The sequence below is a fragment of the Callorhinus ursinus genome, unplaced genomic scaffold (assembly GCF_003265705.2).
Source record: "Callorhinus ursinus isolate GAN/ISIS: 27379988/994484 unplaced genomic scaffold, GSC_fseal_2.0 scaffold9, whole genome shotgun sequence".
NCBI classification, from domain to species: domain Eukaryota; kingdom Metazoa; phylum Chordata; class Mammalia; order Carnivora; family Otariidae; genus Callorhinus; species Callorhinus ursinus.
The window spans coordinates 9,573,629-9,592,896 of NW_027397071.1; the positions used below are offsets into that span (position 1 = coordinate 9,573,629).

The 19,268-nt window shown below is 57.3% G+C and overlaps 1 protein-coding gene across 4 annotated transcripts; it reads left to right on the forward strand.

Annotated features, from left to right (window-relative positions):
- Window positions 1-968: 968 nt before the first annotated feature.
- On the forward strand, window positions 969-18,461 carry EPS8L3 (EPS8 signaling adaptor L3). Of its 4 annotated transcripts, none has more exons than XM_073896187.1 (20): window positions 969-1,166; window positions 5,522-5,649; window positions 7,798-7,887; window positions 8,026-8,090; window positions 9,452-9,610; window positions 9,889-10,038; window positions 10,190-10,245; window positions 10,639-10,781; window positions 10,871-10,986; window positions 11,213-11,333; window positions 11,424-11,485; window positions 11,739-11,813; window positions 12,157-12,305; window positions 15,236-15,317; window positions 15,575-15,609; window positions 16,089-16,275; window positions 16,486-16,614; window positions 17,125-17,198; window positions 17,707-17,839; window positions 18,121-18,461. In XM_073896187.1, the coding sequence occupies exons 3-20, from the start codon at window positions 7,803-7,805 to the stop codon at window positions 18,130-18,132; spliced, it is 1,833 nt and encodes a 610-aa protein (XP_073752288.1). In that variant the 5' UTR covers window positions 969-1,166; window positions 5,522-5,649; window positions 7,798-7,802; the 3' UTR covers window positions 18,133-18,461. The 4 variants fall into 4 exon arrangements, with proteins under 4 accessions (XP_073752288.1, XP_073752290.1, XP_073752291.1 ...); XM_073896189.1 differs by having other exon boundaries at window positions 970-1,166; window positions 10,642-10,781; XM_073896190.1 differs by having other exon boundaries at window positions 970-1,166; window positions 7,824-7,887.
- Window positions 18,462-19,268: the final 807 nt, after the last annotated feature.

Consider the following 19,268-nt stretch of genomic DNA (forward strand, 5'->3'; position numbering starts at 1 on the left):
CCTCTCTCTGCCTCTTTGTGCCTCAGCGTCTTCATATGTAAATCAGAGATGCAAATAACAGAATCTGCTTGGGTTGTGGTAAGCATTCCCTGACCCCCGAGATGAGTGCCTGTCACAGCAGGTGCTGCATCAAAGTTTAGATTCACACGGCGACAATTTTTTGTCTTGCAAAAGATTTCACGATTGCATTTTTTTTTTTTTTTTACAAAACTGAGTGTTACCATTTTGTAAGTAGCCCTTTTCACCTAGAACTACATCATGAACATTTTTTTCTTTTAAGATTTTATTTTTAAGTAATCTCTACACCCAACCTGGGGCTCAAACTCACAATCCCGAAATCAAGAGTCACACGCTCTGCCTGCTGAGCCACCCAGGTGCCCCCATCATGAAGATTTTCTATATGTAGATTTATATGATTACACTGTTTTCTATTTAGATGTATATGATTATAGGTTTTGTTGAGATTCTTTCTGGGTTTTGTTTTGTTTCTGTTTCCATTTACAGGATTTCAACTTATTTATTTGTTAGTTCGAGGATCTCACGAGGATCTGTCACTTTGTAGCAGGCCTTTCCCAGCTTATGCCGCATCATGAACTTTCCCCCACATCCCTGAAGGGTCTTTTACAGGCTGTTTTGAATGGCTGCATTGTGCTCTTCCTGGGCAGCGTGTGGACGTGGAGGCAGCGGCAGGAGTGCAGGCCAGGGAGGCGGCTTGAGGCCCCTCCCCTGCACACCCAGGAGGCGAGGCCTGAGCTGGGCCCGGCCAGGCCCCGCCCCGGAGATCACAGAGGGCAAGCCCTTCCCCGGGGCTGCCCCCTCCATAGCAGCCCTGGCGGCCCGCTTTCCTGAAGGCCTGCTCTGAATCACAGTGCAAAGTCCGGGCCTCTGGTGAAGGGCTTTTCCAGACATCACTGAGGGCCTCTCCTTCGGGGCTGTCTGGTCAAGGGGGTGCTGGGTGAATCGAGGCCTCCTCCCTCCTCTGCACCTGGAGGAGGGAGGAGGAGGTGGGAGAGGCCCAGAATACCACGGAGTGGGGAGGAGACGTGTGGGAGTAACCCAGTGCATCCAAGGCGGGAGAGTGGTGGAACCAAGTGAGCAGAAGCAGGGGGAAGGGCCCCAAGAAACACCTAGAACGTCATCCTGCCGCCAGGGACTTTTAGGGAAAGGTAGGAGAAATAAGGCCTGAGCACTGGCTTTGGGTTTGGGGGTCTGGGAGATGGAGGGACTGAGGGCAAGCTGGGCAGATTCCAACCCTGGTCTCCCAGTCCTTGGAGGCACCTGGGGCCTGGCCTTCTCTCTGGAAAATTCAAGGCCATGACACCACACCGACCCCAGAGAATGGACCACATGCCCTCAAGTCACCCCCTCCCCCAACCTCCTGCTGCCCCAGCCCCCTTGTCTTCCTCTGCCTAAATGGGGAGTGGGGAGCACAGAGGACTCTCCCCAGGCCGCGCCCCTGTCCCCCCAGGGATGCCAGCCTTCTCCATCTACGCTCGACCCCATTCTCTGGCAGCTTCCTGAAGTCGCCAGGCCTTCCGTGTCTCTGCTCCCTCACCAGTAGCTTCTCCCCAGGAGCAAATATGCCACCGTATCTCCCCTCGTAAACACATCTGAACAAGTTTCCATATGTCGTCCCCGGACCCCACCGTCCCATTCCCAGCAGAGCATCTTTGAGCCACCCACACGAACCCTCTCCCGCCAGCGCCGGCCACCATGGCTCCAGGGAACTGCCCTCCTCAGGCGCAGCCACGGCCTCCGTGTGGACAAGGACACGGACTCGTCTCTCTCGGCGCTTTTCCCCACTCCTCGGTCCCCCCTCACCCAGGTGTGTCCACTCCTTCCTTCTAGAAGCACTCTCCCCTCCTCTCTCCCCTCAGAGCTCACAGGCGGCCCCTCAGGCTCCTTAGTGGGTTCCTCTTCGCCTTCCAATCTCCTACTGTGGCGTGCCAGCACTCACCCTGGGGCCACTGCCCTGCACTCACGTACTTTCCCCCGGTGGGCTTCTCCTCCTCAGGTGGGCTTCTCCGGGACCACCACTCCGCGGCCGGCTCTTGCCCTCTTTCCGTCTAAGGCCTCGCCGCCGTGAACTTCCCCCCAAAGGGCTGAACAGCTTTGCCACACGCGGTCTTGAATGGCTGCGTCAGGGTCATCCCACCGCGCTCAGCTTCTGATTTTCAAGTTCCTCCCGCCTTCTCGATGCTTCCACTCAGAGGCCACAGAGGCCTTTCAGACTGTAGCCGCCACTCCCTCCCGGCTCCTCCTTCTCTTCTTGTCTTCCCCGCCCCACCAAGGGTCACCGTAACTCTGCCGAGTTGTCCAAGCCCACACTGAGTCCCCCCGAAAGGACTCTCCTCCGCCACCACAGTGCGCCCCCGCCAGTCCACCCACATCCTCACTGCCCTCTGCATCCTCCCCATCGCTGCCGAGCCGCCCCTCGGTCTCCCTGGGCCCACTCCCCCACTGCAGCCTGCTCTCCTAAAACACAAATCAGACCACACCACTCCTCCACTCAAAGCCCCCCAGTATCTCCCAGTGGCCCTTGAAATAAAAGCCAGACTCCTGGCCGTGGTCTGCAGAGCCTGGTGCACTGTGACTACCACCCGGCCCTGCCTGCCCCACCTCAGACCACCTTGAACCGCCTCTCCCCGCACCCTTTCCGCTTCAGTCTCCCAGCTGCCTTTCCAGCAGCCACATCTTTGTCACGGGGCGCCCCTTCCATGGGCACTTCACACCATCTCCTTTCAAACCCTTTATCTCAGCTCGTAGTTCCCCTCCTCAGAGATGTCTTCTCTAATTACACGCAAAGTATCTTCCCACACCCATGCCTTCAATCACACCGCCCCGGCGCTTTGATTACCTTTACATCTGCTCCTTTCTTCTACCTCTGGGATGTAAGCTACAAATGCAGGCATGAGGTCTCTCATCGACTCCTCTACCTGGCCCACAGAAGCCACTTGCCCCCAGGTGCCAGGACTGGAGGCAGCAGTGGCCAGAGATGGGGTCTGTTTCTGAGCCCCAGGACCAGGCATCAACCCCTGGCCGTGGCCTCCATTCAGGCCCCAGCTCCCGATCCGACATCATCCGTGCAGTGCACCCGCAAGAGCTCTGGGTGGACCCTGCCCTGGCGTCTGGTTCCACGAATCTGAGGTGCTCTTAGCTGGCTCTCCATCCCTTTCAGCCACAAGCAGGTCTCTCTCCTCAAATACTAGAGTCCTGCCCTCCCTCCCTGATGGCCCTTCAGGCAAGCAGACCTCTCTTTCCTCCAGAGTTCCCCGGCACTGAGCAGGGCCTGCTCTGGAGTTTCTGGGAGGCCCAGGCCGGGGTAGCCTGGAGGGGCTCCTTGGCCCCTTCAGCCTAAAGCCTGTGCACCTGTGTCTGATCCTACCCCTCACTCCTCAGCAGCCTCTCCCTGTGAGAGGCTGAGGGAACCAGCAGGTGGCAGGGCCTTCTGAGGAGGCAGCAGACCAGCAACATCCTGCTTGGCCGTTTGGCTGGGCGTTGGTGCCTCCACTGAGCTGGGTACATGGGTGGGGAGGCTGGGTTGATTGGAGGGAGACACTGAACTCAGGCTGAGTCCCAAGGTGTCTCCCAGCATCTAGCATGGGGCCCGGCCGACGGGAAGCCTTCCATATAGAGCTGGGGAGTGAATGAGCGAGTGAGTGAATGGGTGAGGTCCAAAGCCCTCATAGCCTCACAGTTCAAGGAGATGCCCTCTGAGTCCCAGCTCGTGGTGCCCCAGCCAGGATTACTTTGCTAAAGAACTACTTTGGCACCGGGAACTCTCTTTGTGCAAAAGCACCAGGAATGGCCCCCACCACCCCAGAGGTGGATGGCCTGGCCTCTCCATCCCTCCTAATGCCCCCCTTCCCTGGAGCGGCTCCCTTCTGGCAGACATCCACACTGCCCGGCACCAAAGAAGCCCTGGGTCCAGCCCTGCCCAGGCCGCACAGGGCTGCTGTCTGAGGAGACCCCCATGCTCCCAAGGGCACCCCTACGGGGCACTGTAGAGAGCAAGAGCTGAGGGGGCCACGAGGTGTTCCTTGTCTCTCTGCCCTAAGAGTCATGTGCCTCTCTGCGGCGGGCGGCGCCCCTGCCCCCTCCCCCCGGGCCTGTGCGAGAGCCTACTGTCCTTGCACTGAGGTCACGGGAGACTCTTCAAAGGACCGGCCTGCCCTGAGCCGGGCAGGAGCACGGGCTTAGCTGGGCGCTGGGGCCTGTGCTGGGGCTGGAATGTGGCTACGGCCTGGATGAAGCTGGGGCTGGGACTGGAGGAGGCCAGGTGACAGGCTGTCCTACCCGGAAAGAAGCTGGAGGACCAAGAGGCTGAGCCCCAGCGAGGCCTGGAGGGCGGGTTCCCATGAGGCCATGGCTGGGGGCTGGCCCAGCTAGCACCTGAACCCTGGGCCCCTGAAGCTGGCGGCCCGATGGACTCTTGCAGATGGGGAAGGCCCTGGCGGGGATCCAATCCCCGAACTCCAGACCATCCAGGGCAGTGTTGGCTCGGCTGGGGGCGGTGACTCAGCCAAGATCTCCCCGGGGTGGCCCGGGAAGCCAAGGTTGGGCACACAGATGCAGGCTCTGCTCCCAGCCCACAGGACTCTCCATGGATCCTAACACCTACCAGGTCCCGACCTCTGCCACAAGATCCACCACCACATTGGACTTCCCTCCTCTCCTCTCCTGTCCTGCCTTGTTCCCTTGGTGTCTGTTCATATGCTGCGCCCTTGTTAGACTGGGAGCTCCCAGAGGGGCAGGCAGCCAGGCCCACCCTGGGTGCCAAGGAAGGTTTTTAAGTAAAAGGAAGCCCAGGAACTGGGTGTGTTTGTGACTAGGGACAAAGGCAAGCCTCCGTTTCTCATTTTTGCTGAAGCCAGCCAGGTATGGACCAGAGGTCTGACGGTACAAGGCAGGGGGTAGGAAAGTGAGTGGAAGAGCAAGGACTTGGGGGTGGGGGGTGCTCCCTGCTGGGTGGGAGGAGACAGAAGAAAGGACAGAATGAAGTGGTCCTGCCAGGAAAGGTCTCAGCCCTCCATGTAATACCCGTGGTGGTCCCTGTCTCCGATCCCCATCTGCTCTTCCAAGATCCATGTCCTGCTCACAGGCACCACCTGGGCACGCATGATCGTGCATCCACTCGTGTAGCACACGCACCCACACGGGCACATGCCAGTCCACAGCTTCCCCAAAGCCTGGGGGCCACCTCTAGCCACCTGTCCCCTGGCCACAGAAGCCAGACCTCCCTGGGCCAAGGGGACCCTCTCCTTCTGGCCCCAGCCCTAGCGCGTGATGCAGACGGGGGACCTCAGTGGAGGTACCCAAAAGGCCACACCCCAACTCTGGAGGAAAGCAGAGGAGGAGGCTGGGCCGCAGGGTCCCTGGCTAAGCTTGGCACTGCCACAGGTCCAGGCTTCCGTGCCGAGTGGGTGGTGGCCCAGGAAGCCTCCACACCCACCGGAGTCCAAAGAGCACAGGTGTGGCTGCCTCGTGGCCTCATCACCATAAGGCCCGCCTGCTCACCCAGGGCCCGCCTGGCCATAGGACCTCTGTCTGTGGCCGCCAGCAGAGAAGACACTGCCCTCCCACAGCCAGCACCGGACCACCAGCTCAAGCAGCAGCCCCCGTGGTGGGGCAAACCTCACTGGAACACAGGTAAGGCCTGGCCTTCAGGAAGATCAGGGCCCTGCCCTGCCGCAGGTGATCCCGGGGTGGTGGGAACAAATCAGTGTCTTCCCAGGCCAAGGTCTCCAGCCCATTCCCAGATGCAGCCAGGAAGAGCAAGCCCAAGAAAGGCTTGGGACTCATCTGCTGGCTAGCTGGCTAGCTGGCTCGGAAGCAGGACAGGGGGGAGCCAGGGGTCCTGAAACATCTCTGGGCTCCTTCTCCCAGGGTTTGTGATGCAGACACCCCTTCCCTGTGCCAAGCCCCTAAGTTCAGGAGATACATGGGGGAAACTAGGCGGCCACAGCCCTACTCCCCCAAGGGCAAGGCAGGCCAAAGCCAGCTGCCTCCCCTCTCCTGTTGTCTGGGATCTTGAGCTCCAGACAGTTCCCGGGACCTGCCCACAGGGACCCACAGGGACCATCCTGGCTTGGGCGGGGGAGGGGAGCAGGGCTGACCAAGGCAAAGCTCATTTTCTCTTCTTTCTTTTCTGGATCTAGAAGCAGGAAGTGTGCAGCCTGGGGGGAGGGGTAGTGTAGAGTGGGGAGGAGCAGGCTTCTAGCACCCCTGTCCCCGAGGGAACAGGGGTGCTCCCAAACAAGGAAAACAGAGCCAGCTGCCTCCTCCACAATCCCTCAGTTGTTTCCTAGCAACTGGTCTCCCCATCCCTGAGTCATCTTATCAGACCCTCTGTTACTTTCATAACCGTCCTAATAAACGGGTGTGGGCTCTTCTCTTATACTTTGCCCAGGGTATTTCAGCGTTTCTGTACAATGCAGGCATACCACAGAGATGCCTGGCACCCACAAACTTGACACCCTATTCGTGATGCATACACACGTCATTCAAATGACACTTACCCTTGACCCCCATGCTTAATTCTCTCCCATCCCACCCTGCACCTGCACACACACTGTACTTACCTCCTTTCCTTTCTGACGTGTGTGTATTCTAGACAAACCCCCGCCCCATGCTGGGAAGGCACTGGGGAGACAGCCGTGGCAAGACAAGTCTGTCCTCAGCAGGTCACAGCCCCGTGACAGAGGCATATCTACACAATTAAAGCCCGGGGTTTGCAGCCAGACCGGGCTAGGCTCATTCTCCAGGAAATACTGTGGTGACGTCAGGCCTTGTTACCCTCTTTGAGCCTCAGAGTCCCCATCTGGTAAATGGAACAAGAACAGCACCTGCTGGGTGAGGTTGTTTTGAGGATTAAGTGAGTTGATGAGGGTGAAGTCCATAGAACAGTGCTCAGCACATAGAGCCAAAGAAGTACAAGCAATGGTAGTGAAAATTAAATATGGCGTTTGTAAGGGGCACGGCCCCAGGCTTGCACATGAACCAGAGCGGCTGTCTTTGTGAGAGAGAAACATACAAGATTGGCCGTGGCATCAGGAGGGCACTCTGGGCAGGGGAGAATGGTGGTCAAGGGGGGCTTCACGGAGGAGGTGATCCTTGAGCTGGATTTCGAGGGCTGGGTACGGAGGGGCTCTGGGCAGAGGGTTCAGAGTATGGAAAGGTGAAGAGACAGGAGTCTTGACTATCTAAGACATTCAGGGAAGTGCAGATCATTGACAAATCCTACAGAGCCCCATGATTAACATGCCTGCACACGTGCATGCAAACAGATACACACACACACACAGACACACACACCACACACCCCTCCCTAAGTGGGTCCGCAGCTTAAGAGGCAACATAACCTCCTCCCAATTTGCGGAACTGAAACAGACTTGCTCAAGAGGCTTGCTTTGGCAAGGAAGGCTGCTGTACCTGACACCTTTCCTCCAGAGGCTAGGTGCAGCCCATGGACCTGGCATCTTTTACATCCAGGCCCAGGACAGGATTCCCGGGTGCCTGTCCACACAGCTTTCCCGAGCCCATGGGAATGAGCCTTACTGACCAAATCATGGGAGGCCAGGAGCCTGCCTTGAGGCCTCCCCGGCCCAGCCAAAATGGGGCTCCTCGGAGGAAGGCAAGGCTGCAGGATGGTTCCGGAAAGGCCCCTGGAGCCAGAAGTTTTGGGTCTGGTCCTGGAGGCCCCAGGTCAGAGCCTGGCCCAAACTCAGGCCTGAGTGAGGGATGAGCTACAAGAGCACCGTCTCCTGCCTGGTCCTGCCCTGGTATTTTTCTCCCCAGCCCTGATGGCTGTCTCTCTGGTTCAGTGTCAGTTCGAGGAGTCATCTAACCGTGCCAGCATGTCCCGGCCCAGCAGCAGAGCCATTTACCGTGAGCTCCCCCTCTGGTCCCCTCTCCCCTCCCCTCCCCGAAACCCCTGCCCTCGCTGACCACCCCACCTCCCGTATCTGTCTGTCTCCCCGCCAATCTGTTCCTCCATCTCCATCCCCTTGCTTTGCACCCCTGCAGTGCACCGGAAGGAGTACTTGAAGAAGGTCTCCTCCGAGGCCACCTGTCTGCAGCACAGGGTGGAGGTGAGTAACTCTGGGGAACTGCTCTTTGCCCAGGATCTGGCATGGCGGCAGGAAGACAGCCCGCATGAGGACGGTGGTCCCTGCAAGGACCTGCAAGCAGAGCCCTGTCTCAGCGGGGAGAGGTCTGGGCTGGAGTCCCCAGGGCAGGCATGCGCCACTGGGGGCTGGAAAGAAGGTTCCAGCCCTGCCTGGGCAAACGGCACTGGCGCTGTGAGATCTAGTTGCCTGCAGGGCTGTTGGCACCACAGGGCGAGCGCAGGCTGGAAGGGTGTTGTGGGGAAGAGCAGACACCTGATCAGGCTGAAGCATCTGGGGCAGCAGCAGATTTAGGCTCCCAGGGAGAAGAAGCAGGGGAAGGACACAGGGACAGTGGTCTGGAGGCTCACAGGGCAGCAGGGATGCCCAAGCCTGCCAGGTGAGTTGGGGCCAGGAGTCCTGGGCCTCATGACAGTGGCGGGGGTTGGGAACTGGCTCCATTCAGGCCTGGTGGGTGAGAGCAAGAGGAGATGTGTCCCGGATGCACATGAGGTCAGGGGCCCCGGAATATGTTGGCAGCGTGAACTCCCAGAGAGGCGCTGAGGCCTGGACAGAGAGCAGGACAGGGGTGTCAGGAGCAGGAAGCAACGGCCGCCCCCCCAACAAGGGCCTGGAGGGGAGGGCAAGGGGCGGGGCTGTGGCTTGTGAAGGTGGCATTTGGATGGGAGAAGGGAGGGGTCTCCTTGAGGAAGAATAACAGCAAAAACCTTCCAGGATGGTCAGACTAGCAGTGGGCAAGGCTCTGAGTGAGACCGAGATGACTATGGCCCTCATCGGGCAAGACCCAGGGAGGGAGCTCTTGATCTTCCTGGGAGACTGGGAAGGGATAGACTGGCAGAAGTGGGAAAAGCATTCTGGGTATGGTGAGAAGCATGAGCCAAGGCAGGGAGGCAGGACTGTTCAGTCAGTGAGGAGAAGGACCAGGCTGGGATGGTGGATTCCCAAAGAGGGCAAAGAAAGCCAGGGACAGAATCTGAAGGTCCTATATCCCACCCAGAGGAGTTCTGACTTTATTTGTTGGGTTATTAGAGCCCACATCTACCTCCAAACAGCCCCCTCTGCTGGCCGGGACTGTTAAGGGCCATGACATCGTTTTTCCAGAGTCCTAAACCCTCGCATGCGGCTCATCAGACCCTGACTCGGGGGCCCTGCCCTAGCCCAAGTGCTCCTGGCCTCCCCTTGGCCACAGAAGGCTGCTCTATGGGGATGGCCTGGGACCTCCCCGACAAGGAGGCCAGGAACACGTCCTTCTCCTCTGCTGCCTTTCCCCCACCCCTGCCCACCACCACCTATGTGCCCCCTCTCCAATCCTCCTTTCCCCTCAGCACCTGATGACGTGTAAGCTGGGGACTCAGAAAGTCCAGGAACCCAAGGATGCCCTGAGGAAGCTGCAGGAGATGGATGCTCAGGGCCGGGTGTGGAGCCAAGACTTGCTCCTGCAGGTCAGAGATGGCTGGCTCCAGCTGCTGGACATCGAGACAAAGGTCAGCCCCCCCTGGACTCTGCAGTGGGTCACAGCTAACATGGGTTGTGGATAAGCCAGCACCAGGCATGGACTCCACCCATCCCGTACCCCAAACATAGGCTAGCTGTCCCCATATACAGTACGTACCCAGGCCTAGGGAGGGCTGGGGGACAGAGGCACCGGGGTCAGGGAAGACGACACCCCTGCCCCAGGCCACGAGGCGAGCTGGGGTGGCCCAGGTTCGGAGTTCCCAGCAGCCACCGCGGTGCTCACGGCCGAACTCTCCATCTGGCCCAGGAGGAGCTGGACTCTTACCGCCTGGACAGCATCCAGGCCGTGGACACGGCGCTGAACACCTGCTCCTACAGCTCTGTCCTGTCCGTCATGGTGCAGGAGTCGGGCCTGCCAGTCACCAGCATTCTGCTCTTCCAGTGCCAGGAAGTGGGGGTGAGGGACCAGGGGCAGGGTTGGGGAGGGAGTGGGCATAGGGTCCAACGACCATCACTCTCCCCCCGGCACCCCCCCCCCGGCACCAACACACACACACACACACACACACACACACACACAGAGCCTGCCTGATTGCTGCTTCCTCCAGGCAGAGCAACTCAAGGCCTGCCTGCAGAAGGCCCTGGAAGAGGAGCAAGAGCAAAGGTAAGCAGTTTGGGCCCCAGCCCACCTGCAGGACCTCAGAGCCTGGGCCTGGGTGGGCCAGGCCCTGGCCCCACTCCTGGGGGATCCCAGGAGCCTGTGGCCCAACCAACCTGGGCCTGGAACTGGGGAAGGACCAGACTGGGGCTAGGATGTAGATGGGCATGAGGGAAGAGATGAGACTGGGCCCAGGGAACACTGGAGACTGTCCCCGGAGACTGACATGGGACCGAGAGGGCCTAGGGGGCATGAAAGTGAGGCAGGGTGGAGTCCAGCTGGAGACCAGGGAGCAGGGCAGGTGGATCTCCTGGAGGGGGGTGGTGATACCCCTGGATCCTGGGGCAGAGCCTCCATCCCAAGAAGCCTGTCAAAGCTGTATCCCCATCATGTGCTCAGCAGACCCCAATCTGGAGCCCGTCACCCCAGCCAATACAGATGGAAGGGGCCTCCTCTGGAAAGGTCATTCCCCAAGGAGCAGGTACCCTCACGAGAGCAGAGGCCCCCTCCAGAACAGCCCTACTGGGCGACCCCACAGCACAGTAAGTGTGGGGCATGAGGGCAGGTGGAAAGGAAGCTTTAGATCAAAAATCAAAAAAAGGCTCTGGGCCATTGTCCCCTTCCATTGTAGGCACACCACCATCCCCAAGGCGGCTGCCACACAACTCCAGTGTCCGCGAACAAAGCACCTTCACTCTGCCTCCTCCGAGGCAGCCCCCATCCCCCGAGAACCCAGAGAAGGATGAGGTAACCGTAGCTTGTCTTGAGCCCGCTGAGGCTCTCTGGGCCTGGTCCCAGGATGGCCAAGGCAGGCCCGGGACTGAGGAGGGACAGGGAGGCTCGATCAGACTCTGGGCTGGGCCTGAGGCTCTAGTTGGAGGTGGGGAAGGGTCAGGGGAAGGGTCGGGGGTGGGGGCGGCTTCCAGGGTGGGCCCAACTGCCGACTCGAGGGCACGGGTTGTTTGGGGTCCAGGAGATACTAAGCCATGTCCTGAGGGACATCGAGCTGTTCGCAGGAAAGCTGAAGGAGGCCCAGGCAATGAACAGTCATAAGAAGAAGAGACTGGAGAAGAAAAAGGGCAAGGACCAGCGGGGTGAGTGCGGAGGGCTGCAGGGGAGGGGAGAGAGGTGGGGGCGTGGTCTTGGGGTGATCTACAGCCCGCCACCTTCGCCCTCCCCTGTAGTGATGACACAGGCTCAGTATATTGACTGCTTCCAGAAGATCAAGTACAGCTTCAACCTCCTAGTATGTGACCCCTCACAAGTTCCACAGCCCTCCCCTCATCCCACCCCAGTAACTGCCTCCTCTCTGGTGTCGTGGACACCCCCAAGTCCTTGCCTTCTCTAGCTTCTCCCCCTGGAACCTGCCCTCCTCCTCTTGGGACTTTTGGAGAGTACCAGGCTCCCACCCGAGGCCCCAAACAATTGTAGTGTCCTGGGGTCCTGGTGAAGGTGGGGAGGGATGAAGGGTGGTAGCACGTGCTGCCCTGTGTCCCCAGGGGAAGCTGGCCACCTGGCTGCAGGAGAGGAACGCCCCTGAGTTCGTGCACATCCTCTTCCAACTTCTAGACTCCGTGAGTTTGGGGAAAACAGGGTGATGAAGAGGGACAGGCTGAAGTTAAGACAGAGCAGAGGCCGGGGTGGAAGTCAGGCGGCAGAGGGAGGCTGTGGGGTCTGCACCTTGCTCACCACAACACAACCTCCTCGTTGAATCAAAACACCAGCCCTGCTGTGTACAGAACCCCTCAACAGGCGAGATGGGCTGGGGTCGGTCCGAGGACACCAGGGATCCAAGGGAGGCAGGAAGGAGCAGCAGGCCTGAGGCAATATGGGAAGCCAGGAATTGCGGGCCCCTTCCCACTCCTGTTTGGCCCTGGGAGAGCCTCAGCTTCCTGACACCTCCCATCCCTCCCCTAGATCCTGGCCCAGTGCCCTGAGCCTGGCCTAGTAGCCCAAGTGGTCTCACCCCTCCTCACCCCCAAAGCCATCGACCTGCTACAGTCCTGCCTCAGCCCGGCTGAGAGTGACTTCTGGAAGAAGCTGGGTGTGGCCTGGACCACCAGCGGGTGAGTGAGGGCAAGGCCGGGACTGAACTGGGCCAAGGGGCATGGGGGCACCTGGCAGGACGTTGGAGACGGCAGGCTCTCGGTTGTCACAAACCAGAAATAACTCAGAACAAATCCAGGGGGACTCTACGTGGAGTTCCCAGCTTTTTATTAGACTACATACAAACAATAAAAAAAAAAAACCACACCAAAATGGCCGCTCACCATCACCGCCACCACTGAAGGAGAAAAGGACAATGCTTCCCAAGAAAGCAGAGTTGGCAACCTGCTATTAAAATATTTTCTCATTTTGGTCAAGGACAAAGTGAAAACTTTGTCTCAATCCAGCCAGAACTTAAGGATTGCTGACGGAAGCGATGCCGATGCAACATCACTAAGACTTGGCAACCAATGGGCCAAGGGGTGGAGAGAGAAAGAGGTATTCCGTGTGGCCGTGAGATGGGCCACAGCACAATCAGGCCTGGCTGGGGAGGCCGCGGGGAGCGAGCGGGAGGTGGGACCAGCTGGGGGTGCGCCGAGCTGGAGCTGGGGCGTCAGTGAAACATTCCCCAGATAGAGCACCCCCGGCACCAGAACTCAGGAGAGAGGTCCCAGCTGTCCTGTGGGTTTGAGAACAGTCAGCACAAAAGCGACACCTGGGGGGCGCCTCGGTGGCTCAGTCGGTTAAGCATCTGCCTTCGGCTCAGGTCATGATCTCAGGGTCCTGGGATCGAGCCTCGCATCAGGCTCCCTGCTTCTCAGGGAGCCTGCTTCTCCTTCTCCCTCTGCCTGCCTCTCTCTCTCTCTCTCTCTCTCTCTCTCTCTTTCTGTGTCAAACAAATAAATAAAATCTTAAAAAAAAAAAAAAAAAAGGTGACATCTGGAGCCACCTAGAGGCAAGGACTCCAGAGGGAGCCCCAAGAACTCACTTAAGCCAGGGAGGCCTGCACCAGCCCGTGGGATAGGAAGGAAGGGACACTTCCAAGGGCTGGTGGCAAAAGGGGGAAAGGGTCAAGGAGACCAAGAGATATCCCAGAGAATTGAAAGGAGAAACAAAAAAGCAGGGGCGTGAAGACCCGGAGAAAAGAGGGTTTTAGAAAGAGAGAGAGAGTCGACCAGGGAATCAGCCCAGTTGTGCTAGTGAGTCTCCTGCCTAATAGGCAGCCCTTCCCTGTGCAGCCTCGTTAAAAGAATTTTTGCCCGATTCATCTAAAGACATGAATTACGATTCAATGTAATCTATTGATTTCATTGTGGTAGAACATACATAAGATCAGATCCACCATTTTAAAGTGTATGATTCGACAGCGTTAGGTACGTTCACAGTGTTGTGCAATCGTCTCCACTGTTTCCAGATCTTTTTCATCGTGCCAAAAAGAAACTCTATACCCATTAAACAATTAATTAAACAGAACTCTGTACCCATTCCTCCCTCTCCCCAGTCCCTGGTAATTTCTATTCTCTTTTCTGTCCCTGTTTATTATTTCAAATATAAAATGAAGTCATATGCGCCCTGAAATGTTTTCCAATTTCTTAGAATAACCAAAAGTCAGTGAATGAATGAATGGAGAGACAATACAGAAAAGAGACTAACCAAAAAGATGTAAAAGCCCTCAAAAGAGTTGAGTTTTGGCAAATTATATTTAGGTGACTTGCTTTTAGGCAAATTGACTGGAAGTTATAAATAGCACTAAATGCTGTGGTAATCCAGAAGCATTTAGACCCTACAAGGCCATTGTATTTGGCAATCGGGAGATTATCAGGACTTTTGAAGGACAAATTTCTTTCTTTCTTTTTTTTTTTTTTTTTAGATTTTATTTATTTGAGAGAGAGAGAAAGAGAGCACACAAGCACGGGGGAAGGGCAGAGGGAGAGGGAGAAAGCAGACTCTCCCTGAGCAGGAAGCCCGATGTGGGACTCTGAGGGGCTCCATCCCAGGACCCTGGGACCATGACCTGAGCTGAAGGTAGACGCTTAACCGACTGAACCACCCAGGTGTCCCCAAGAACAAGTTTCGATAGAGTAATAGCAGAGGTAAAAATCAGGTTGCAAAAAATAAGGAAAGACCCAGGGGTAAGAAAATGTAGGCAGGACATATAGACACATTCTCAGAAAAGAGAAGGTTCTAGAATGACTGTCTAAAAGGAGTATTAACAGGGTCAAGGGAAGACTTGAGCATGTTTTCAGCGTAAAGAGAGGGAACCAATTAAAAAGATTCTGAAGACAGAAGGATGTGTTCGTTCCTGCTGAGCAGATATTTATTAGCTGCCTCCAATGCCCTACCCACAGTACTCAGGGTGCTGTCACGGGGCTCCCTAGAGTAAGAAACACAGACACAGGGGAAGCATTACTGGGAGAGGGGCAGTACTCCGGGGCCTGGTGAGGAAGGGAGGGGACTTCCTCAAGGGGAGTGGGGATTCCCCGGGAGAAGATTCCTAGCAGAACAAGCCTGGATGCCATGAACAGCCCTGCCCTTCCTGCAGTGGGGGTGCAGCAGGGCCGGGGGAGGGGGGAGGCTGGGAAGCAAGTAGCAGCCCCCACCCTAGACTCAACCACAACAGCTGCTATGATGCAAGGTGAGTCCCAGCCACAAGTGAGCTAAAAAGAAAGAGAGCACTGCCAAGAAATGAAACACAGGTCAGAAAAGCCCTGCCTGAGACCCCGAGGCGGGGACAGTCTGTGGTTCCACCCCTTTGATCCAAACCCCCAGTCCAGAGTTACTGTATCTGCACTTCACGGGCAGGGGTGAGGCCGGGCCAAAGATACCCTCACGGTGGGAGGTGTGCATGCTTCACCGCGTGCCCCTGTATGGGTGTCTGGGGCCTTTCATCCGTGCTCACGGGCCATGTCCTCCCTTCCCTAGAAGATCCCGAGGCTAGGCCCTGTCATCTCCTCCCTCGCCACATCCAGCAGCCCGGCACGGAGTGGACTCAGCTTTGTTCTCTCCGCAGGGCCGACTGGACAGGCATTGAGCCCCCGCCCTACCAACCCACATTCTATGATGGTTGGCAGCTTCCAGAACCTTCCAACCAGGTAAGGGGAGCTTCGCAAAGAGCCCTGCTCAAAGCCCTGGTCTCTGGGCTACTTTCTGCCCTCTCAGTCCAAACCACGGTCACATGACACCTACTTGGTGGGTGGGTTCACGGAGGGACCCAGATCTGCGTGGTGGCCAGGCAGGGATGGGGATATGAGGCAGGTGTGTGTGAGTGGGGCTGTGGTCTGATACCCCAGCTCCCCACCACCATGCTGGCTGACTCCCTGCTCCTGCTCTCTCTGTTTTTTCCCTACAGGCACCCTCAGGACACCAGAACTCTCCTTCCCTCCGGTACGCCCTGGGCTTAGTCGGGACTGCATGATTCTGGGGAGGGCCGGGGCGGGACTGACCCAGTGGATCTGAGGATTCTACAACTCAGACCCTCTGGGCTCACATTTAGCCAGTCATATGCCTTCCCTACCTTGGGTGAAAAAGTGTTTTACCTTCCCAGACTCCAGTCCTTCTCCTCATACTACCTCTGATTTCCCAGAGCTCAGGTATAAAGCACTCAGAGGAGAGTTCAGACACAGAAACGTGCACTGCTAGCAGAGTCTTCAGAAATCAGTGACATTTCAGACCCCTCCTGCCTGCAGGAACCCCCACCCCAACCCCCGCCTTACGCTGACCTGCCATTAAACCCTGTGGCAGCCGAACAGTCACCACCAGACTCCAGGCAGGAGACATCTGGGTCTCTGGGGCTGGGACAGGGACTCAGTCTCTGAGGCTCCATTCTCCAGCCATCCTGACTCTGTGTGTGGTCGGGGGGGAAGCTCTGGGTTAGGGAGCACCTCCTACTTTGCTCAAGAGGAGACACAACATGGCCCTCAGCTTGGGGACCCCGACCACGTGCCCTCCAGCCCCAGACCTGTCAAGCCAGCCCTGAAAATGCAAGTCCTATATGAGTTTGAAGCCAGAAACCCACAGGAACTGACTGTGGCCCAGGGAGAGGTGCTGGAGGTGAGACACAGGCTTGAGCCTAGAAAAGGAGGTGGTGGCTGGCGGGAGCCATAGGCAGCCTGGCATTGGTGGTCTGGGTATGGGGCTGCTGGGGTGGGTGGCCTGGATAGGGAGAAGAAGGGTGGGGGAGGGCAGGAAGGAAGAAAGCCTTGGCTGGGGGTGTGGGGTATGGACAGAGGCTTGGGTGACTGAGGTAGTGACTCTTGGCAGGTCCTGGACCAGAGCAAGCGGTGGTGGCTGGTGAAGAATGAGAAGGCACAGAGCGGCTACATTCCCAGCAACATCCTAGAGCCCTTAGAGTCGGGGGCCTCCAGGAACCAGAACCAGTCGCCGCCTTGGGTACCACCTGGCCTCGACTATCCAGAAGCTCTAAGTCAGGGGTGGGAGCAGGAAGGATTCAATGACAAGTGGAGGAGATAGCCCTGGTTCAAGTTCATCCGTACCACCACAGGGTTACTACATGCCAAGTTTATTATCATGGGGCCAGAGCAGAGAATAAGCCTTGTCCCCACCAGATAAGTGAACCATGGAGTGAGATAAATGATTTGACAGGAACCCAGAGCAGGGGCCTGGATGACGGGGGCTGTGGGTAGAAAGGAGATGAGGGGCGCCAGCGTGGCTCGGTGGGTTAAGCGTCTGCCTTCGGCTCAGGGTCCTGGGATGGAGCCCTGCCTCGGGCTCCCTGCTCAGCGGGAAGCCTGCTTCTCCCTCTCCCCCTCCCCCTGCTTGTGTTCCCTCTCTCGCTGTCTCTCTGTCAAATAAATAAATAAAATAAATAAAATCTTAAAAAAAAAAAAAAGAGAGAGATGAGATGAGATGGCCTCTTACCCCCAGCTCCCCTGATTCCAGGCTCCAATGCTTCGACTTAGCTCAACGCCTGAGGAGGTCACAGCCTGGCTGCAGGCCGAGCACTTCTCCACCAGGTGAGTGCCTAGCCCCAGAGGGCGTGTCGGGAGAACCTCTTCGAAGGACTCCAATAATAGCCAAGGAAAGCCAGAGACCCAGAACACGCGGGGGCCAGAAGAGACCCACAGTGCCCCCCTCTGCTGAGTTAGAGAGAGCAGGGGAACGGGTGCGTCCATGCCTGCGCAAGAGCACTGAATGAGGAGCCTCTGCCTGGGGGAAGAGAGCAGGATCCCCCGGGGAACTCAGGAAGAACTTCAGCTGCCAGCCACCCCTCCCCACCATAAAATTCTCTCCCAGGGCGTTTCTCAGTTCAAACCCAGGAGTCCTGAGCTTGGTTTAAGCCAACATGTCTCTCTGACTCCTTCACCTCCAGATACCCTATTCCCTAAATTCTCCTGTAACCCCAGCCTCCAAGCCCAAACAGCCCCCCATCTGTCCGATACTCCAGAATATACCACGCCCCGAATACACAGGCCCGAGTCCTTCCGCTCTCCTGCTGACAGATCCTGCTGTTCTCGTTCCCAGCACGGTGAGGAGCCTTGGCTTCTTCACAGGGAGACAGGTGCTTCACATGAGACCCGGGGAGCTACAGATGCTGTGTCCACAGGAGGCCCCACAGGTCCTGGCACGGTTAGAAGCCGTCAGAAGGATGCTGGGGGTGAGGACACCCTGGGCCCCTGACCCGCACAGGAAATGCGGGATGCTCCCCAGGATGGGAGGGAGAATGCCAAGTGGACAAGCCTGCAGGTTTCTATTCCATTCCATTCCATTCCATTCCAGGCCTGGGCTAGAACGGGGTGCGACAGGTACTGGGCATAGGATATTCCCCTCTCAGAGGCTTGACTTCACATGTTCAGGCATGCAACGTCAGGCATGCCGTGAGCCTCCAAGCTGATTGTCAACATGACCCGCCTCACCTCAATGCTTTTCTTTCCTCAGATGAGTCAGTAGGCACCAACCCAGACACTTCTGAGATCAAGACCCTCCCACAACAAGCAAGATGGCAGATCTGATACTCCTTGGAGCCCTGAAAAATTCGCTCTCGGGTCCCCAGTTTGCAGCGAACCCCACACCCCAGCTCCCACAGCAAAAAGGATGAGCAAGCCCAGAGGTTGAGACCAACGGTGCCCCTTCTCGCTGTGTTGGGAGCCCTCCCCAGTTATCACCTATTTATTGTATCTCTTTCCTAAGCCTGGAGCACTTAATCTGTCAGGACTCCATTCAGTCCCTCTCCTCCCCAATAAAAGCAGCTTTGAGCTTGGTCTGTGCCTCCCCGCAGCTTCCTCTGGGCCTGATGGGGGCCAAAGGCAGGGAGGCAGGAAGAGGTGGGACTCCGGGCCTGAAAACGGCAGCCGCCCCACGCCCATCACTGAGCCAGGCTGTTGGAAGGTGAGTGGGGACTCCCACTGCAAGCCCGGAGCTGAGAGAATTTGAGCAGAAGCTCTCCTTACTCTCTTTCTAAACAAACGCCAAGATGAGGCTCTGCCCACCATCCTTCTCCTTCTCTGTACCCTTCTCCCAGCACGCCCCAAGGCACCCAGGACAGCTGAGGTACAACTCTTCCCGGGAGGAAAGAGGACTCAGTCTGACAGTGGCTGGTGTGGATCACCCTGGCTGAGGAGCCAGAGGAGCACTAACAAACATGTCAGCTGCTCCAGGCTCCACTTGGCAACTTCCTCTTTTAAAACAACTGTGGTCCCCTCCTGTTGGGTGAGCCAACCCTGAGCTCCTCTGCCCCACCCCACCCCCAGCTTGTTTCTTTAGTGGTGGAGCATAGGGAACACTGGACTGCAAGTCGCAAGTCTACCAATTGGCTGTTTGACCGGTTGTAAAGTCAATTCACACTCTGGGTGCCTATTTTCTCAAAGGTTAAGTGAAGAGTTTGGACTGTTTGTGGCTTCTAATATTTAATATACATAGCCTTTTTAAGTCTCATAACTGTCATGGACTCTCCTCCCTACAGAACAGAGGTTATTCTTTTATTGCTTTTGGCTACAGAGAAAGCTTGATGTGCCTGTGATCAATGGTCCTAGAGGGTTCTTAAAATGTTCCCCTAAGTCTTTTGTCTGGGCCCCTGAGTACCCTAT